This window comes from Rhipicephalus sanguineus, chromosome 7 (assembly GCF_013339695.2).
Source record: "Rhipicephalus sanguineus isolate Rsan-2018 chromosome 7, BIME_Rsan_1.4, whole genome shotgun sequence".
In the NCBI taxonomy this organism is placed as follows: domain Eukaryota; kingdom Metazoa; phylum Arthropoda; class Arachnida; order Ixodida; family Ixodidae; genus Rhipicephalus; species Rhipicephalus sanguineus.
The window spans coordinates 76,368,009-76,388,257 of NC_051182.1; the positions used below are offsets into that span (position 1 = coordinate 76,368,009).

General features: G+C 45.7%; 1 protein-coding gene across 2 annotated transcripts in view; it reads left to right on the forward strand.

Moving 5' to 3' along the window:
* The first annotated feature begins 1,880 nt into the window (after positions 1-1,880).
* The window catches only part of LOC119399534 (protein kinase C, brain isozyme), a 204,679-nt gene continuing 186,310 nt past the window's right edge, over positions 1,881-20,249 (forward strand). Inside the window, exon 1 of one of the 2 annotated variants that reach the window (XM_037666343.2) lies at positions 1,881-2,300. In XM_037666343.2, coding sequence (XP_037522271.1) covers positions 2,116-2,300 — 185 coding nt within the window. In that variant the 5' untranslated portion in view covers positions 1,881-2,115. The remainder of the gene's footprint in view (positions 2,301-20,249) is intronic. The other variant, XM_037666342.2, reaches the window with a different exon arrangement.

The following is a 20,249-nucleotide window of genomic DNA, read 5'->3' on the forward strand; positions in this document are numbered from 1 at the left end:
CGAAGCAGCGAAGGAAACTAGCGTGCTTCAAGTGTCGAGCTGTGACACTTGATAGTCCGCGCTCATCTTCTGCTTGTTCGTTTAGCGGCGTCCCTTGAGCTCGAGTGGCTTTCGTACGCTCCGTAACATGAGCGCGGACATCACGGTGAAAGCGTGAAACATCCCTATTCCCCTCAGCACGAGAAAACCGCGCGAGCAGACAGCGGAAGGGCAAGGTTCTCCCTGCGCAAGTATAAGAAGAAGCGAGCGAGCTCGCCGACGACTTTTAAATGCGCCCGTCGCGCTCCTAGCGCCATCTCGCTGGTAATGAAGAAACGCTTATAAGCGCAGCCGTCTACGAGTCCGTCCAGCGATAAAGGGTGTGTATATAACGCTCGCCGTTAGCTACGTTGATGATCTGCGTTTCGTGGCGTAGTGGCTAGCGCCACTCGCTGCGGAGCAAGAGGTCCCTGGTTCGATTCCGCGCTTCGGAAGCATCTTTCTGAATTATTTTTCTTTGGGGCTTATATATATATATATATATATATATATATATATATATATACTTATACATATACGGTGCATGACGGCGGCGACGGCAAAATCCAGCCGAGACTGTCCATATAATTGCTATCGCAATAAAATATATGTAATGGCTGTACGCACGTTTGGAACTAGAACTTGTAACTAAAATAAGTGATTGCTCAGAAACACATGAGTCATTCAGTAACGTCAAAATCTGATTGATTGCCTCTAGTCAGCACATGACAGAGATTATGTTAACGATGGTAGGGCCGCTGATAGGAAGAAAATTACCGCCCGTTCATTTTTAAAAAATTTATTCTTTGGTGAATAGAGTTGATCCAGTGGCGTAGGCAGAAATTTTTTTCGGGGGGAGGGGGAGGAGGGGCACGTCCTTTATCGGACGTAGAGTCCGGCCAGGTAAGTGTGGTCGAGTGTCATTTTGTGCTCTGTATACCATGGCAGCAAAAAAATTCGGCGGGGGGGGGGGGGCACGGGCCTGGTGTCCCTTCGTCTCCTGCATACACCCCTGAGTTGATCCTTAATTCTACATAACGACATTTCACTCTTGCATCACAATTACTTAATTTGTGCCCGTTTCGTGCGCTTAGCTTGATATTTCTAAAGTGGTTGCAGCGAAGTAATAGTAACCTGCGCTCTGATATCTAAATAACAACGTGTTACCATCATTTTCAGGAAGGGAAAATCGAGCGCGCTTCGGTTATGTGTGCAAGGAGGCGCGCTAACCTCCAACTACCCTGAAAGAAGACGACAAACACATCCTAACCGTTATTTATCTCTTGCGGCGAACATCCGGACTATGTTTTTTTAATACCAGCTGGAATTGACGGAGGCCGTACCCACATGTGTGCTAGCTCTTCCCGCAGGAAGAAAGCAATAAAGCGCGCCTGGTGGAACTCGTTGGCTCCCGTCTCGCGGGAACGTCCTGCAGACGCAGCAATAACCGGAAATATACGGCTCACACCGGCGAAGCATCAACGGGTGGGGGTTCCTTGAACAACGAAACCTAAAGTGAACCGCTGAGCAGAGCGGTCGATTTTCTTTCGCAAGACGACGAAGAATAAGAACACTCGGAGCGCCTACCACTCCGCTCGATGTGAGCCCAGCAAGTATATAATGCACCACTTGCGGTGCCGCCGGTCCGCGTTAACTGCCGGCTCTTCTTCGACGTGGTTGTTGCTGGCTTGCTGCGGCCGCCTCAAATCGCGGAGCTCCTCCCAGTAGTACCAGGTCTTGGAGCGCGGGCAGCAGCAGCAACAGGCGCGCAGCAAAACAAGAGCGCGCCGCAGGAGGCGGCGGCGGCGCTGTCGCGCTCGCCGTCCGCCGCGAGCGCTGCGGGCGCATGGCGCGCGTGTTCGGCTGCAGTGCGCCTGCGTAGCCTGCGTCGCCGGCAGGCAGGCCGCCGCAGCAGCAGCAGCAGCGAGCAGGCAGCGAGCGGTCGCTGCATCTTGGCGTATTCGTCGGCGCATCCGCTGCGTGTGTGTGCCTTCGCCGTGTGTGCGTGTGTGTTTTGTGTGCGTGCGGCCTCTCCCTAGACAGGCAGCTCGGCGCCAGCAAGGTCGGGCCCTTCCGAGCACCGAATCAACATCGGCCATGGGAGACGACGGAGGCGGCGGCGGCGACGAGCAGCTGTCCGAGCAGTTCACTTCGGGATTCCGGCTACGAGCGCGCAAGGGCGCTCTCAAAAAGAAGAACGTCTTCGAAGTGAAGGACCACAAGTTCATACCGCGCTTCTTCAAGCAGCCAACGTTCTGCTCGCACTGCAAGGATTTCATCTGGTGAGTTGAGCCCTTCGTTTCGTCTCGCGGGCTAGCGCGCCGCCAGACCGCGAGCGGTCCTCTCTCCGTACCCTTTCCGGGCCTCGCGGAAACCCGTAAAAAACACGCACTCGGGAGAGCAGCGTCGACGAGCAACCGAGACGTTTTCTCGGAGTCCTTGGCCTCGGGCGGCCCCCTCTTCTCAAACCGGAGCTGGCCGTCCTCCGCGGCTTATGACAGCGCGCACGAGGAAAACACGCCGCTTGCGTTCCAGCGCGATAGCTGCCCGCGCGCGTCAGCTACCAAATCTCATCGCTAAATCCACGTCCCGGATTCTCCCTGGGCTCGCATAGGTGGTGGACCAATGTCCCCGTTTAACTTTCGCTCGATTAGCTAGCGCGTAGTCGTGCGTGAGAGCTCGCACGTTGGCAGCCTTTCGTCGCGTCGCGCCGATTTGAAAGCTGCCTGCGAGGCGAGGGAACGCCCATCGCACGGACGGCCGCGCTGCGGAAAAACGTGCGAACCGCGCGCTATTTTCCCTTTCGCTCTACTTGTCATTTTGGCGAACCGGTCATTTCGACGTGCGCGACACTGCGCTGCTATACCCGTTTACGTGTCTCAGCAACAACTACGTCATTTCGGCCCACCGCTTGGATGGCTAGTGCAGAACCTGTTGCCGAAATTCGGTGCAATTTTCTCGATAACATGGCGCAACCTCTAAATTAAGCAATGTAGACACCGTCGCTGACAAAACTTGATCGCTTATTGATGTATTTTCGTTGGTAGTGCTAATCTGTGGTCCCGAATTTTTATCAAAATGCTCTTTCTTTTTTTGTTTTTTTTTGTTCGTTTTTCTCGTGGCGTGAACTTCGCTGGGGGTGGGAGGCACCTGGCTGTCTTCCAAATGGCGTGCCATGCACACATCTGCCTCGGGCCTGGGCGAGAGCGGAAGGCCTTGCAGTGTTCCGCGAAGATACATCAGCTCGTCTTCTTTTGCGTTAAATAGGGATTCTCTAAATAAACTGCGAGATGTATTCGTACCGCTGTTGCACCCTTCCTAACACTTCAGTGCATAATTACTGGCGTGGCCAGGTGAGAACACCGGGATCATCTTTGATTATTACGTATTATATGGCATATTATTTTTGTTACGCTTCAAATAGCATACACACACGTGGCAGCGCATACCTCCGCCTTTCCGAAAATGAAATCCTCATTAACGCCCTCCATAGAATGGTACTGTTGACACATGGAAATTAACAAGCAGAGAAAGGTGTCTAGCTTCGGGATAACTCATTTAGTTTTAAAAAACTGTCACATGGCGTGCCCCAAGGAAGTATTCTGGATCCCCTGCTTTTTAATCTGTATGTGAACGACTTGGCAAACATCGATAACAGTACAACGTTTATTATTTATGCCGATGATACCAGCTTATTTTTAAGGACTGCGATTTGCATACACTAGTTGACAAAGCAAATAATGTCTTGAAACTGCTGCACATTTAAAGCATAAGAAATTCGCTAATTATAAACACCTCAAAAACAAAATCTGTGCTCTTTCGTCCAATAAATAAGCCCGTAAACTGCGATTTATCATTAGCGATTGGCTCCGAATTTATTAAAACTGAACCGATAGTGAAAACTCTGGGATAAGTTTCCACGGAAACATGCTATGCAAGGATCAGGCTGAGTTTGTCCATACTAAACTTTCTCGTACTGTAGGTATCTTACCGCGCTTACGTTTTCTCTTGCCACAAAAAATTAAACTCTTACTATATAATTCGCTATTTTTATCTACATTAAGCTATTGCTATCTAGTATGGGGCACCACATCGGAAAAGAACTTAGGCCGAATATATGGATTACAGAAAAAGGCTGCGCGCATAATTACAGGTATTCCTCGCGACGAACATTCCAAACCCATTTTCGAAGCCCTTAATTTACAACCAATGACTGAGATGTACAATACAATTTTAATCAAGCGATATCGTACTTCCCGAAAGAATCACGACTCATTTCTTACTGATTTAGCGCGTTTGACACCCTATACCTGCCCCTGTAGCATACGAGCCACCGATGACTGGAAAATTCCTTACACACGTACTATGGTCGCCAAATGATGAGCTACTTACTGCCACTAACAATAAACAGTTTCTTACAATAAACCATTTATACTGTTCCGTTCTTTAAATGTTTTTCTATGTGTTAATAAAATGCAAATCGGCATGAACTTGAAGTACATGTTTTGATATTGTATAATAACTGATGATCTCATGCTGCTGTTGCTATGTTGTCAAATGGTGCGAAAGCCTTCGTCAAGCCTTAATGGCTTTTTGCTTTCGCCCCACAGCATCACTGTTGTGACTTTTGTAATGTCTCCTGTGATGTCGGAGTAAACTGAATTGAATTGAACATTACTTATTCTTAATAGGTGCCGTCACCAAGGTATTAGAATATCTCTTGGTTTTTTTTTTGTGTACCGCACGCATCTGAATGTTTGCTCATACCGCGCCGTCATATCAGGTGAAGGAATCCTTTCAATCTACCACTCTATCGGCTTTTCAGTCGTTTCTCTTCGTCGCTTTTTCGTTTGATTTACATCCGCTTTGTACTAACAACGCATCATTGTATGTAAATATTGTGCCGTTGTGTTTAGCAGTTAAATTTGATGTGAAATTTAGTATTGCGTAAACTGAAACTAGGATTCGTGCTAGCTATATTTCGCTGCTAATATAGGCAGGAACGTAGAGTACTGGGCTGGTTGGTATAGATTCATGTCGAAGCGAAGCGCGAGGAAAACAGGACACAGTAAGGACCACACAGGACAGGCTCAATATAAGCAGGACAATATATTGCGTCAGCTGCTATATTTTCAAAGTTCTCAGTCTCTCGATTTCCTTTTGCACGAAATGGTTCTGCAAAAAAAAAAAAGTCCACATAACATGCACGCTGTTGCTGAGGATCTCTAACAGTACATCGGGTTAATAAAGTTATGCTATCACAAAACGGATCACGTCATCTGCAGTAGATCATCTATTACTAGGAAAACACACTTTCTACAATGCAAGTTTCGCTGTATTACTGACAAGTCGTAATAACGTGTATATATTATCGGGAGACGTTCACTATCAGTCGTTTCCAGAGTTTAATAGCGGTCTGAAATGTATCTATAACGGATGCTGTAATCACTGTCACTGCTTTTGCGTTACGGATAGATCGACACTCTTATATGTCGCCCATGTTAACTGCTAATTTAGAAACGAGAGCGCTGACAATATCCGCAATGGTATTATTTTTAGTCCATCATATAATTCTATCTGCGGAAAGAGGGCTCCGCAGAACGGCACTGCGCTTGATGTTGTTGAAGAGGCACTAAACAGAGAAGCGATTTTTCTCGTGTTAGTAAATTACTCTTTCCCGATGCCGAAATCATCGCACTTGCCGCGAGAAGACGTTTGGTATTCGAGAAGACGAGCTAAAAGAAAATGTGGATGGCGACGCCACTTTGAAGTTCTCGCACCAGTCGCCGTGACGCCATTGGATTTTGACGGTGTATAGTAGGGCTTAATAGTTCTTGATTGGTAAAAATGGAGTACATTGTCTTCTGAAGGAGCCAGAGACTTCACGTACCAAGATTCAGGAAATTTCTTTGAGCCAATGTGGCCAAAATACGGGAACACACTTTGAAGTGCGTGACGTCGGAAGTTTAGGTAAGAAATTTTAGCGTGAAACATTCGACATTAATTTTCTCATCTATTGACGGTGAAATTAACGACACTATGGCTTTCAGAGTATAATTTATCGGTCTAAACTAATTTGCTGTTTCACTTCAGTGCCCCTTAAATAACGGTGATGCGTCAAAAAACATTACGTGTCGCGCACAGGTTTGCATGATAAGAATCTACGGGGGCAAGATCCGAACTTGAAATATCGAGAGCTGTGTCAACGGAGAGTTCAAGGACACCACTTGCGAAACTGAAAGCCGCGGAGGTTAGCGAATCGACGCGCCACCTGGGAGCAACGACAGGAAACGCGCCGAATCGATGCAATCTTCATTCTCGTTGCTCGGGTTACTGCGCCAAGAATGAGGCGAAGTGCTTGAATGAAAGGTAGGATAGTTCTGTGGACGCCGTATCATCGGCTACAAGTAAGGCGCAAACTTAAACCCACCGCTAGTTCCAACAAGCGTGCGGTCATCTGAAATGCAAAATACAAGAAAAATGCCACACTGTAGTATCTTTCTTTAACGGTAGATGACGCCACAATTTGCGCATCTCTGCGAAATTGACCAATCTTTCTGGCCCACAGAGTACGGAGAGTCTTGCAACTCCTATAATTGAACAAAGCTGATGTCAACGCACCCCGTCTGATATCTACATGTAGAGAAAATTGGTAAACACTCATGTGAAGATAAGTCTGCTATTTCAAGGAGGCACCCTCGTTAGACAAGCTATTGTTTCTTTGCAAGATCGTACCATCATTGTGAATGGAAGCATTACGAAAAGGCCCGCATAGGAGTCCCTGCAGTACACTAGTGCTGACACTATAGGACTGATTAGGGCTGGGACATTTCACTTTCGGTTCGGTTGCGCACGTAACGGAAGCCTGTGGAAATGAAACTATTTCTTACAAGCACGTTCATTTTTAATGCGCTGGCGAATTCGGCTAGCTAGTGACTGCTCATTTTAAAGCAAACCGCGAATGGACAAGGACGGAGCAAAAAAACAGGACAAGCGCTTACTGACAACAGAAAGGTTTATCAAAAAAAAAAAAACGGCACTTTGCACATTGCGCATGTCAGGTGAACAACTTTTTTTTTGCATTACGTTATTTTATTGCGCATGGGGAAAATCTTGGAAGATATGCTTTGTTATACACTTTGCCACGGGGGATGGTAATTATAAATGTGAAAATCCGATTACGTGTCCGTTTGCGATCTATCTTTACCGTGCCGTAACCACGACATCTAATAATATTTGGGGTTTTACGTCCCAGAAATAGTCACCACGACATGCTATAGATTTGTTGTCTTGTTTTAAATCTGCGATATTTCTTTGTTCCTTTTTTAACGGGTCCGTTTTCAAAGGCTTGCTTACCCGTTTAAACCTGTTCCCAGGGGCGGCCAAATACTGAAAAGTGATGAGGCATACCCCCTGCAGGTGTGGATGACCCTACTCACATAACGAAGAAGCGGGCGTCTTGTACTGTGCCACTTTATAGTACATTCTTTGTTGGTCTTGTGTAACAATCATCTGAGGGTCATTGTATTCAAACAAGTGTTCTCTGCCCCTGCTAGCTCTTTGCTGCTTCAGTTTTGTTTGGTAGATTTAAGCGATTGTTCTGAATGGGATTCTTGCCACATTTCTGTTGATGTGGCATTGTGTTAAGTGCAGACTAGATTGCATTGTTAACAATTTTGTAATTTTTATGGTAGCAAGAAAATTATGAAATACATAGCATTTCATTGGTCAGAGAACATAAAAAGAAACCTCTCACTACGCTCAAACTTTTGTTGCGTATTTTCATATTTGATATGGCCTTGCAACACTTTTAGTTGTAAATGTGAATACCTTAGATTCAGCTTTGATCGTTGAACGAGAGGTCACTTTCTTGCTGGTGATTTCTTCACGAACACCTAGACAATTCCGAGTATCACAACAGTCACATTCATGTAGTTGAAACATTGCAGATGTTTATCCTTGCAAATAATCCACAGCAAGGTGGAATTAGCATTCTAAACGAAACATAAATCGTAGTATTCAGACATAAGCGCGGTCTTCGGAAGTTCAATGCTACTCTCAAAATTGCTCATGCTTGTGCTTAAATGCCCACATTTAGCGTGTCTGCATTTACGCCAATTTTTTTTTTCTGTGTCATTTGCCTTAATGAAATAATGCCACGATCAAAACTTGGAACTTAGTGTGTCGTGTTCAGCAGTATTTATGCTAGTTACCCTGCAATATTTGTGGCTGCAAGAGAAGGTGATTACATGAACGGGAAAAAAGTCAATGTTTTATTAATCATCTATGAAACGTTGTACACATGCTTATTTTATTTAATTTATTATAACACTCAGGACAAGACACTTTACAGAGGGGTAGTGATAACCAAAAAAAAAAGAAAGACAGAAAAGGGGGAAATACAGTAGAAGTAGTAAGGTAAATAGAAACTGAATGTACAATCTTATCTATTGCATTCCTGACCTGCTCATAATCTTTGCTGTCTGCAATATCCGCGATAAGGTTATTCTATTCGCGTGACGTATGTCTGGTCACGGGGACATGCGATTACAAGGCGAAATCGAATTGTGGATTGGGCGATGACACCTTCAGTAACCGTGCTATGATTTTCCTGATGTGACATTTTTTGCATAAGTGACATTGCTATATTTCACACACTCACACACACTCTCCTTCTCGCACACACAGTTATAGGCAAGTGACTATTCGCCCCGCTGCTGAGTTCGGAATCGCCGGTTCGAATCCCTGCCACGGGTGGCCGCATTTCGATAGTGAAATGCACGAAAGCTCATGTACTTCGATCATAGGCGCACGCAGGGTTATCCACTTGGGTGGCGTGGGGCAGAGTTTCACCGCAACGCTCCCCCCCCCCTCCCCACAGAAAAAAAATATGCAGTGCGAGAGCTGTGCACAAGAAGCAGTGACGGGACAAGTCAGACTGAGGAGATGTGCGGCACAGACTTGGTTGGAGCCTCTTTTGATGATTGGGGGGGGGGGGGCTACTGCCTCACACCCCGCCACCACAGTGCGCGCGCCCATGACTTCGAGCACGCTAAAAATCTTAGCGTGGTTTTAGTTAATCCCAAATCTCCTTTATCTGCCGCATTACGCATAATCAGATCGTCGTTTTGGCACCCGAAAACAGCATGACGCGACTTAATGACGATGTAACATGACTGCATCGCCACAGTAGCGCGGCATGGTAGTGGGTTCGATATCAAGCGACGCCGATAGCGTAAGAGAGCTATGTAAAAAAAAAAGCACCAGTATAAATCAATTCGGAACGCGCCGTTCGCAGGTGTCCCACCTCTTGGTATAGCTGCGCGACACGGAGTCTCATCAATTATTATTATATCACCACGGGCAGTCTGCCGCTTTGCCGGATCTCGAACGATTGCCGCCACGCGCTGGGCACTTCGAAGAAGATGATCGATGCCTTTGGGGCGTCGCTAAGAAGTCATTGCGGGGTACACGACGCTGTGTGTAGTCGAGTGCCTCGGATCGACTCCTTATACCGACTAGGAGCTTCCTTGAACGCCCACTGAAACACGGGCGCAGCATCGTAGGAATCCCGTAAGCCGACCGACATCCGCCATGGCAGCTAAGCGGATAAGATGTACTGCTGAGCTCGAAGGCGAGGGTTCGACTGCCGGCCACGGTGGCCGCATTTCGATGAGGGCGTGAAAAAAAGAAAAAGTGGGGGCCCGTCTCCTTAGACTTAACTCTACGTGCAAGAACCACAGATGGCTAGAATTAATGACTATGGATTGCGAAAAGGCACACTGCAACGGGAATCGTGGCCTCTGAATCACTACAATAATTATTAAGGCAATGTTCATTAAGGAAGCGCTAGTACAAAAGAATAGGAAGCGCTAGTATATTTATTTATTTATTTTTACATACTGCAGCCCTGTGAAAGGGCTATTGCAGGAGTGGGATTATACAGTGCAGAAAAGGTCGCAGCAAACAAAAGATACACGAAAAGTAACAACAAGAACAATTTGCAACAATTAAGGAATTACACTTTTGTTATACATAATGACTTTCAACAAGAATAGAAACATAATCATTCAGGGGGAGTGAACGAATGTGGCCAGGTATGGAATTCCATAATTCTATAGTGCGGGGAAAGAAACTATACTTAAATGTGTCAGTGCGCGCAAATAAGGTAGAAAGATTAAGTTTATGGAAGTTACGCGTAGAGGAAGGCTTGGCAAAGGACAGAAAAGCTGTGTTTGAAATGCGATATGAATTATTGATTATGTTGTGCAAAAATTTTAATGATTCCACATCACGACGTACCGAAAGAGGTTCTAGCTTTAGCTCATGTAGGGCTGATGAGGGTGAGAAATAGCGGTCGTACCTGCGAAAAATGAAACGCGCAGCTTTCTTTTGAACCGCTTCCAGTCTGATTATGTCGCATTGTCGATAAGGTGACCAGACCGTGGAGGCATAATCGATGATAGGGCGAACAAGAGATTTATACATTAAAAGTTTAATATCTTTTGGGGCATTCTGCATTGTTCGACGTAAATATCCTAATTTTTTTAGGGCTTTAGAACATGTTAGGGCAATGTGAGTAGACCATGAGAGATCATGAGTAAATGTGACACCAAGATACTTGTACTGCATAACTCTGATTAAAGGGGAACCATTGAAAGAGTATGTTGCAATAACCGGCATTACTTTTTTTGTGAAGGACAAAACAACGGTCTTTTTGAAATTAATGTTCATTTTCCATTTCTCACACCAAACACAAAACGAGTTAAAGGAATCGCTCAGACGCCTTTGGTCAGCTGTGGAAACAATCACGTCATATAAAGCACAATCATCGGCGTAAAGGCGAATGTTCGAGGATACATGTTCTGGAAGGTCATTTATATAAATTAAAAATAATAAAGGGCCCAGGACGGACCCTTGTGGAACCCCAGAAGCTACCTCTAGAACTGATGACCTTGTGGAACTGAAGTCGACGTACTGAGAGCGCGTATATATTAAGGACGCGCTAGTATAGCCTTATATATGCCTCTTCGATCGGGAAAAGTGACCGTCGGCGTAGTCGTTGTCGTCAATACGATTGGCAACAAAAATAATAATCATGATCACAATCGTCTTCTATTATGATTATGATGACGACCGCATACCGTCTGGCTTTACGCCTTCGAGTCGTCTCAGGGAATGCATAAGGGAGCATGTGAGTTCCATGCACACAGACGAGGCCAGGCAGTTGCGCAAGAGAAGCGACAAGGATACATCGACTCTCGTCGTCGTCATTATGATCAGACTGAATGCGCCCACTGCAGGGCAAAGGCCTCTGCCAGGGGCGTAGCCAAGGGGGGGGGGGGTCATCCCCCCCCCCCCCAAGTTTTTCAGTTTTGCTTGCGTATATATACACGCACACATAAAAACGCACGCACGAACATACACAAAGTATGAATGAACCCCCCCTCCCCCCGAAAAAATTTCTGGCTACGCCCCTGGCCTCTGCCATGTTCCGCCAATCAGCCCGGTCGTGTGCTCGCTGCTGCCACGTTATGCCCACAATCTTCTTTCACGCCTTGCAAATGTCCATTTATTTTTCCCGATTTCGACTAAGATTTCCTTAACAGCCGTTTGTTCCCTGACCTATTCTGCTCCCTTCTTGTCCCTTAAGGTTACACCCATCATTTTCCTTTCCATTGCTTGCTGCATCGTCCTCAGTTTAAGTTGAACCCTCTTTGTAAGCCTCCAGGTTTCTGCTCCGTGGGCGAGTACTGGTAAGATGCAGCTGTTGTATAACTTCCTCTTGAGTGATAGTGGTAAACTGTCATTCATGATTCGAGAAAGCTTGCCGAATGCGTTCCATCCTATTCTTATTCTTGTAGTTCAGTCTCGTGGTTCGGCTCCGTGGTCACGACGTGTCCTATGTAGAAGTATTCCTTTACCACTTCCAGTGCCTCGCTACCTATATCGCAAAGCGCTGTTCTCTTCCGAGACTGTTGCAAATTAGTTTTCTGCGTATTCGTTTTCAGACCTACCGTTCTGCTCTCCTTGTCCAGTTCAGTAATCATGAGTTGCAATTCGTCTCCCGAGTTACTCAATATAATGTCATCAGCGAGTCGCAGGTTACTAAGGTACTCTCCATTAACACGTATCCCTAATTCTTCCCAAATCTGGGGTCCTGGCTTTGCTGGTTACATTTCCGTTTTTGTGACCGGTGAGTAGATTGTAGACCTTTGGAGATATCGGTAACCGCACAAATGCTTTGTCAAATACAACGTAACGAAAATAAGAAACGCCACTGATATGACAGGAGAAATTGCCTTCGCTTGCCTTCTGGACACAGCACAATGGAGGACCAAGATAACCTCGATCTAAGCATGGGAATAATGCACTCCCTTATCGGACATAAACAATGAAGGGCCACTTACTCGCTGCTCCCGGGGTTTCTAGTGCTTTGCATGCGCCTCAGTTATATGTCTGGTTTCGTTGTGTTTGTGGAGACTGAACTTTTGCGCTTCTTTGAATATGGGTCTGATATGATCTTGGCAATGGATACCGGCGTGGCCAGACAGAGCTTGAGAACGCGACTGCTTCCCTGTCTTAATGGTCCCTCCAGACGGGCTACACTAAGCTTGGTATGTCGGCGCTCTTTCCTGTCACCTCTCATCGCCTAACCACTTTCGCCTTGCGACATTCTGTAGGCGATCCAAAGTGCACTGGTTAATATTATTGCATTGTTACACGGCATAGCTTGAAGCTCAATCCCGCATGATTAATAGGCAACAACGTTTCCAGACTAACGCGCCAGAGACATGAAATCAGCTTAGAGGAATTTTATTATGATGACAACGTGTACAAGCCCGTCGCTCTAACCTTTATACGCCTCGGCCTCATACGTCATGAGGAGAGAAAACCTTTTAAGAAAGCTAGCGCCTTGCGACGCTTGGCGCGTTTTCACAACGGTAACTGAGTGTCGTCGTTATTCTACGCCCACAAACAATCATCGATAACGTGAGACCAAACAGTTGCTGCTGAAATGTTTTTTAAGGCGAACGCCCTAGCTGCCTCATCAAGTGCGAAAAGTGACCGTCGGCTGCGTCAGCGTCAACAGGAATGTTACAAAGCCACGTGATCACAAATGCAGTCATCATGATGTAAGAGGTCGCCAAAATTTGTGACTTCATCATGACGTCAGATAATGACGTCTTCGCTTGTTCATAGGTGGGCCGATACTATAGGCGGTGCGAACCCACGTGAGCTGCAGAAAGCTGCAGAAAGCTGCAGAAAGGGAGGCGAAGATGGGCGAAGGATCAACACCATTGGCTGATAACAAAAAGAAAGAGAATAAGATGGCTTTCGCATTCGAATCCTTTTAGGCGAATCCATAAGGGACTGTAAGGTGTTCGTCCGGTGCAGAGAAGCTATGCGCTGACGTCACGCGTTTAAGTGTATGACGTCACTCGTGGTTATACACACCGTTGAATCCTCTGACGGTAACCAAAGAAACGCTACATGTATTCGATTTGTCGTCGTCACGCAACTAACCAAGTATCTAAGGTTGCCAACGCACTAGCGGGTCCGTGTATAGCGCTGCGGCCTCGCTGGAGCAGCGTGCTCGCTGCGGTAGCAGCTGAACGCGACAAGGCGCTGAGGCGTAGCCGCAGGTGCTCGGAAGTGCGGACTCGTTTCTGCGCCGGGGGGCTGTCGTCGTCTTGGCAGTGGCGCGAACAGTTGCTTTCTTCGTCCTTGCGGAGAGGGGGGGGGGGGGGGGGGGGAGGGGCTGCCAGTGACAGAGGGGATGGTGCGGCGCGAGGGAGTGAGCCGCTCGTTAGGTGGGCGCGCGACCCGATGGGGACTGCCGGCGCTAAATCTCACCGTGCAATGAAGGCGTTGGCGCGTTCGTTTTTGAGCGTTAATGTATGGCCGTTGCAGTCCAATAAAATCGGTTATTTTTCGATCTTTGTTGTGATAACTATAGGAGCTGTGAGAATAAAGAAAAGAAAAAAAATGCTGGCCTGCCCAACTTGATAAAGCCCCCCACCTCCCGCCGCTTTTTTTTTTTTTACTCTTGCTTCGCTTCCAAGCACTTCCGGTCGAGCACTTAATTCCGGTTTTCCGAAGTGAGAAAAAGTCTTGTAAGAACTAAAACTGGTACGGTATTCTGGTTCATGCTCACAGTTAATGGGATGTATTTGATATCGGAGCATAAGTTTACTTAGATAGTACCAATTAACTGTGAGGATAACTAATAAAAGTTAACTAAATGAATTCAATGAAAGTGCAGGCGCTTTTCCAGTGAGCAGCTTTAATCGTTTCGGCGCCTGGCGGTGCAGGTCTCAACGACGCGCTTTTTTTTTCTGCGTGGCCTCTAAGATCCGTTTGAGCAGCGCGATGAAACGCACTGAAACCAATTGACACCAGGGAACGCGAACGCTGAAGTGCGATTGCCATTACCAGACATCGAAGTTAAGGATTAAAGGGACACTAAAGAGTAAAACTATTTTTCTCATATTAGTAAAGTACTCTTTCACGATACCAAAGACACCACGCTTGCTGCGAGAAGACGCTTAGTAAGCGAGAGAACGCTCAAAAACAAAATGTGGGTGGCGACGCCACCTTGGAAGTTTCCGCACCATTCGCCGTGACGTCATATGTTTTGACGGCGCCTACTAGGGACTACGTAAGTCCTAACTGGTAAACATTAAGCCCATTTTCCTCTGAGGGGGCCGTAGACTTAACATACCAAGTTTGGGGTAATTTTGTTGAGCCAATGGCGCCGAAATACTATAAATACACTTTGAAATCCATGACGTCAAGCGGGGAGATTTCGGCGCGAAATTTAAAAATGAAACTTTGAACTTGATTTTCTCCTCGATTAATAAACCTATGGTGGCGAAATTAAAGACATTAGAGTACTCACAGTACCATTTATCGATCTAGGCCGATTCATTGTTTCTCTTTAGTGTCCCTTTAAAGTATCGTAAAACTGTCTCTCAAGGGCGCATGTATAAGACAGATGAGGCTGACAAGAAATAGTCTAGACATTAACAAATGTTGCAGTGCTACACAATAAAGACCGATGGATAAAGAACAGGTGTTCAAGTGTCACGGTATACGCAAGAGTACAGTCTGATTCTCAGGCTATTTGTTATCTCCACGACGAATACGCCGCTTTTTAAGCTCTAAACAAAATAATAGCGACGTGACACCTTTTATGGTCCCCGACATGAAGCAGACTGAATAGAAGGAAACTTTGAGTTTATGCGTTCTTTGTACGCCATATCTCTTACAGTGTTTAGCGAAGAATATTGAGAAGGAAAAGCACACAAAAGGCGAATAGCGTTTGCATCTGTGTCATGTCTTTTATGCGTTTCTGTCTCAATGTATTGCGCTAAACAGAGTTAGAGTTATGAATGGTAGCGCCATTGGAGATTGAACAAGACACAACGGGCGAAGCCTTTGTCGTTGTGGAACTTGCCAGTCTGTTTTCATTGTTCATTGGCCAGCTCAAGCACTGCATCTATTATTTAAAAAAAAAAAAAAACACATATTTCAGAATGGAACCGACGGTAGACTTCTTGCCGTCTGAGCATTCCAGCAAAGCTTTCTTCTCATTGGACTGTCTACTGACTTAGTCTTCTATACCCGCCACGGTGGTCTAGTGGTTATGACGCTCGACTGCTGACCCGATGGTCGCTGGATCGAATCCTGGCCGCGGCGGCCGCATCTTTGACGGAGTCCAAAATGCTTGAGGCCCGTGTGCTTAGATTTATGGGCACGTTAAAAAATCCCAGGTGGTCGAAATTTCCGGAGTCCTCTACTACGGCGTCTCTCATAATCATATAGTGGCTTCGGGACGTTCAACCCCAACAATTATTAAATTATTCTTATAATATTAGCTTTGTCTTGTACGTCTTTCTACTTCCGTCATCATTAATATTGCTACACTAGACCATTCGGTAATATAGATCTCTGACCGCTGTGGACAGAACCAGCGGCGAGGACTGTCGCATCGCGTTCAAGTGTAGAAAGGAGATTAGCCAAAAAACTTCCTTTCCGCAATGTCCATTTAATTAATGGCACGGTTTGTGCCGTAGGCTAGTCGTATACCGATTACATTAATCTGATATAGCTGGTATTCACGGTCGGTTACTTTTACCCTATTACTATACCCTATAGTTTCTCTCATTTTTTTAGAACTCAGAAATATGTTGCAAAGCCCCAAGAGAGGTACTGATTAGGCAAACCAGTCCCTTTACAATTAAAAATACAAAGAGAAATTCATTGTGAGCAAAAAAAAAAAAAAAAAACGGCCGGAACAAAGAACTGATTCGCGCATTACGCATAGCGCAGAGCTAGTAACCGCAAGGACTCGTGCGAATTTAAAGTCTGTGTATTTTCAATTGCCCTGTGCTTGTTCGACAACTTTCGAGACCTCTTCCTCCATTCTGTATCCACGCTTTCTTTGTGTGCATTTATTTTATTTTATTTTTATTTATTTTGATTACACTGTAAACCCCGAATGGGCTTTTTTACAGGGGTGGGTCCACTTAAACCGAAAGGAACTGGAAGTCAAGATAGAGGAATTTTACATTGCAAATGTAAGCACAGTTTGTGGCTGCACATATGTAAGCAGCAACTAGCATACATGCTTAACGTAGGTAATTTACATGGGTTGCATTCATGGGCAATGAAAAAAAAAAGCAGAGTAAATTATTCAAAGCCCAGTCGTACAGCACAAAGCAGACAGCACCCGTAGTGTGATTTGTGATGGCTAGCCGTCCATATAATTTCAGCGATGTTCTCGCGCGAAAGCTCAATTTATTCCGCGCTTCTCTGACGTCAGGAAAAAGCCAACCTACATCGCTCTGTACTGCATCATTTGTGGCTTTACGGCGTATCAAAAACGCCAGAGGTCTACCGACATCTGCTTAACTTGCATCCAAGGTATCTTGATTTTTAACCAATGCGTGGCAGTAGCGAACGTAACCGTGGGCATTACGACGATTACATTCCAAATTGCTCGCGCCAACACAGTTATTGTAGTTTGTTTTACTATAGCTTAATTCCGCTTCTCCTTGCATACTCTGATTTTCGCTTTCAGAGATTCGTGACTATATGACTTCATAGTGACGCCACAAATTTTAGTGGTCTGTGGCGTCATGATGACGTCATATGGTGGCGTGATAACGTGATGGTTTTTCGCATAACTCTTGCTGACGCCGACAGTCAGTTTTCGCGTTTGATGAGGCATCTAAGGCTTTCGCCTTAGTATATATAACTAGAGGATGCGAAAGTTCGGAGATAATGGTACCGGGAAATATGCGGTTTAAACAGAAGTAATTCACTTGTAGGAATACGTACTCTCCTATAGTATTTCCCTTTGTGTGTGGAGAACCCGGTCGCTCGAAATGATCCAGTTTGAGCGACGCACTCTCAGAAATCAACGTTTCTAAGCTTCGGCGGCTCTTCTTCATCAATGTCCTCCCCTATATCCGATCACGTTTTTGTCCCTTTTAAGTTCAAAGAAGAACGCAAAAAAATAAATAAATGGATAAAACGAGAATCCGAGTTCATCAAACGGCACTGCGTTCCGTTCCCGAAAATGGGGGTTTCAGTCTTTCCAACGTTTATTTCGAGGAAGCACTTAGCCGGATTGCACCGCGTATAGCTTTCAACCTTCGTTTCCAATGCGGACGCGTCGAGGGACCCGGGCAAAGCAGCGTGTTTTGTCATTTGTTCTTCCAGTTCGTTTCTGCGGAGGATTGAAAGGAGTCTTCGCTTTGAAGTCGCTTTAATTCCCTCGTTCACTTTTTCTTTTTTCACTTTAATTTGCCCGGCCGTTCGTTCCCTCGTTCTGAGTTGATCTCATTCTTTCAGATGATCGGTTCTTCTTTTCGGCCGGTTTTCTTGATGTGCTTAGCGAGTGTCGTTAGTGGGCTCCTTTTGTGTCCCGTCTGGAATCGAGTGAACCGCGCTTTGTTATCGGTGCCGGTGTACGTGATTTATCGTCCGAGTAAACGTTGACTGTTTGTTCTCTCGTTTTGTTTGTTTGGTTGTTTGTTTGTTTGAGACATTCTCTAAAGAGAAATTGTTTCTTGTTTCTTGTGTTTTTTTCTTAGATACACGCTAAAGAGGGAGCTCGTACACAGACACCCTTAGGCAATAGCAGATATAAAATGTTGGAATCCTGAGAGAGGTGCTGCACTCTGGCTATTATAGCGGGGACGCAGAAGTGCTCACAGGTCGTATTTAGATGCAGCAGATGAAGTCTGTACTTATGCAGTAAGAGTTCGAGAGACAGAGAGTAAGAAACTCTGATGAATTGAATGCCAAAGTGGTTTGCCTGGAGACATACGTAGCACGCTGCTCCGCGCAGCTCGCAATCGGAACTACAGCTTTCGGACTGTGGGCTGGGCCATAGGGATCGTCGAAGCACAGAAGTGTCCGGCCTTCTAAAGCGACCCGAAGGCCCACCGTCGTCTCAATTTATAGCCGATAGTTTCGAAAGGTGGCGTGCATCCACCTGAAACGTAAAAAAAAAAAACAGTGCGTAAAGAGAACAAGCGTTTTTAGTTCTCTACCCGTATTCGTCTTTTCTTTTTTTTTTCGCACTGTTTTTACGTTAAGCATCAGTGGTCCTGCTTCCTACTCCCGGCCTCTGCCCTCGTATGATTCTGTTGTGAATCAATAAAGCTGTTTACCTACCTACCTAGCATGCTTCTCGAGATGGCTAGGTTCATGATTGGAATGGTATGCGCAGTACACGGCAAATACAGTGTATACAAAGCTCGCCACATCACTTAGCTAATTAAAGTGCCTCACGGCTGCCAGTGTATGTAAGGAAGCTCAAAAGTACTATCGTCGCGCTAGGTGCCCGGCAGATGAAGAGAGGGACAGAGAGAGAGGGCAGGAAATTTAGTCAGAGGTATAGTTTCGGTTTGTTACCCTGCACGGCGGAACGGGCTGTGAAAGTAACAAAAAAAGAGGAGTGTGCAAGAGGAGATAGAGACGAGATGAATATAGTCGCTTGCACTGAACAGCGGCAACACGAGGTGCCCATGAGAGTGTGTAGGCCCGTATACCTGGGAAATCTGAGTAGAGCCAATCAAACTTTCTCCGTCGAGTTCCTTTGGGGGCACTGTGCTAGGACACCTTTGTTGCGAAAGGGGGCGATTGCCCGTTCAGCCTGTCACGCAGCACGATAGCTTGGGTACACTGATATCCTGTGTTTGAGCGTCCCTTTAATGCTACATGCACTGAAACCAACGGACAATCAGGCCAAGGAAAGCATATGGAACAGTATTTTTTTTTTAAACTGTAGTGTAGGGATTGCGACCGAAATTGAAAGGAATGAAAGTGCACTAATATGCACCCTTTGCATCGGTGGCATCCGAACCCACAACCACAGCATGCCTCCCTACACGCTCACACATGCAGACGCACGCACGAGCGCATAAAAAAAATATAAACTTCACTTGAAATTCGCTATGATTTCCTAGTACGATTTCTTAGCATCGTGATTTATTAGTATTTCTCTCCTGACTTCTTTCTGTATTTTTGAGTCGCGCAGCCTCATCATCGTATACCAGCAGATTCGTCTGCCTTGCGTTGAGCTACAGCTTTTTAATCTAATTAAAGTCCGAAAAGAAAAGGTACTTGTAACTAACAAGGAACAGCTAGTGACGCTGACATTGTCGCAAGTTAATTATGCACTAACATACCGTGGCATCCTTGACTTTTAGAGCGTCGTTGGAAAGATCAAATTTTTACCTAAATACCGAGGGGATCTAACAGGCAAATATTTCGCTTAACGTGTTTCTAAGACGTTACTTTTGCTTTACGAAATCGAAGTGACCGTATACGCTGACGTCACGTACAGCACCGTGGCGTCGCAACTATGCGCGCGCGCTGTGTCTTTGTGACGGAATTCGCGGTTGCATGGTATTTTCTCCGTTGCGGTTTTTACAGTTGTGTTAAGCTGCACTTTCAGACGGAAAAGATCTTCATCCGTGTATTTGTAGGGCATACACAGGCGCTCAGTCCATAAGAAATTATCGGAAAGAAATCGTCACATTTCACGAAAAATTCGTACTGTTAGCAGAAATTTTCATCTGCTGTGAAGCTTTTTCTGAGAAATCCGTTTTAGTTTCTTTCTAGCTTTTTGCTACGAGCGAGTGGATGACTATCATTTTTTCTTTTCCTCTCGTGAATCTTCATTCACTTTGCAGGCTTTCGCTGAAGTGATT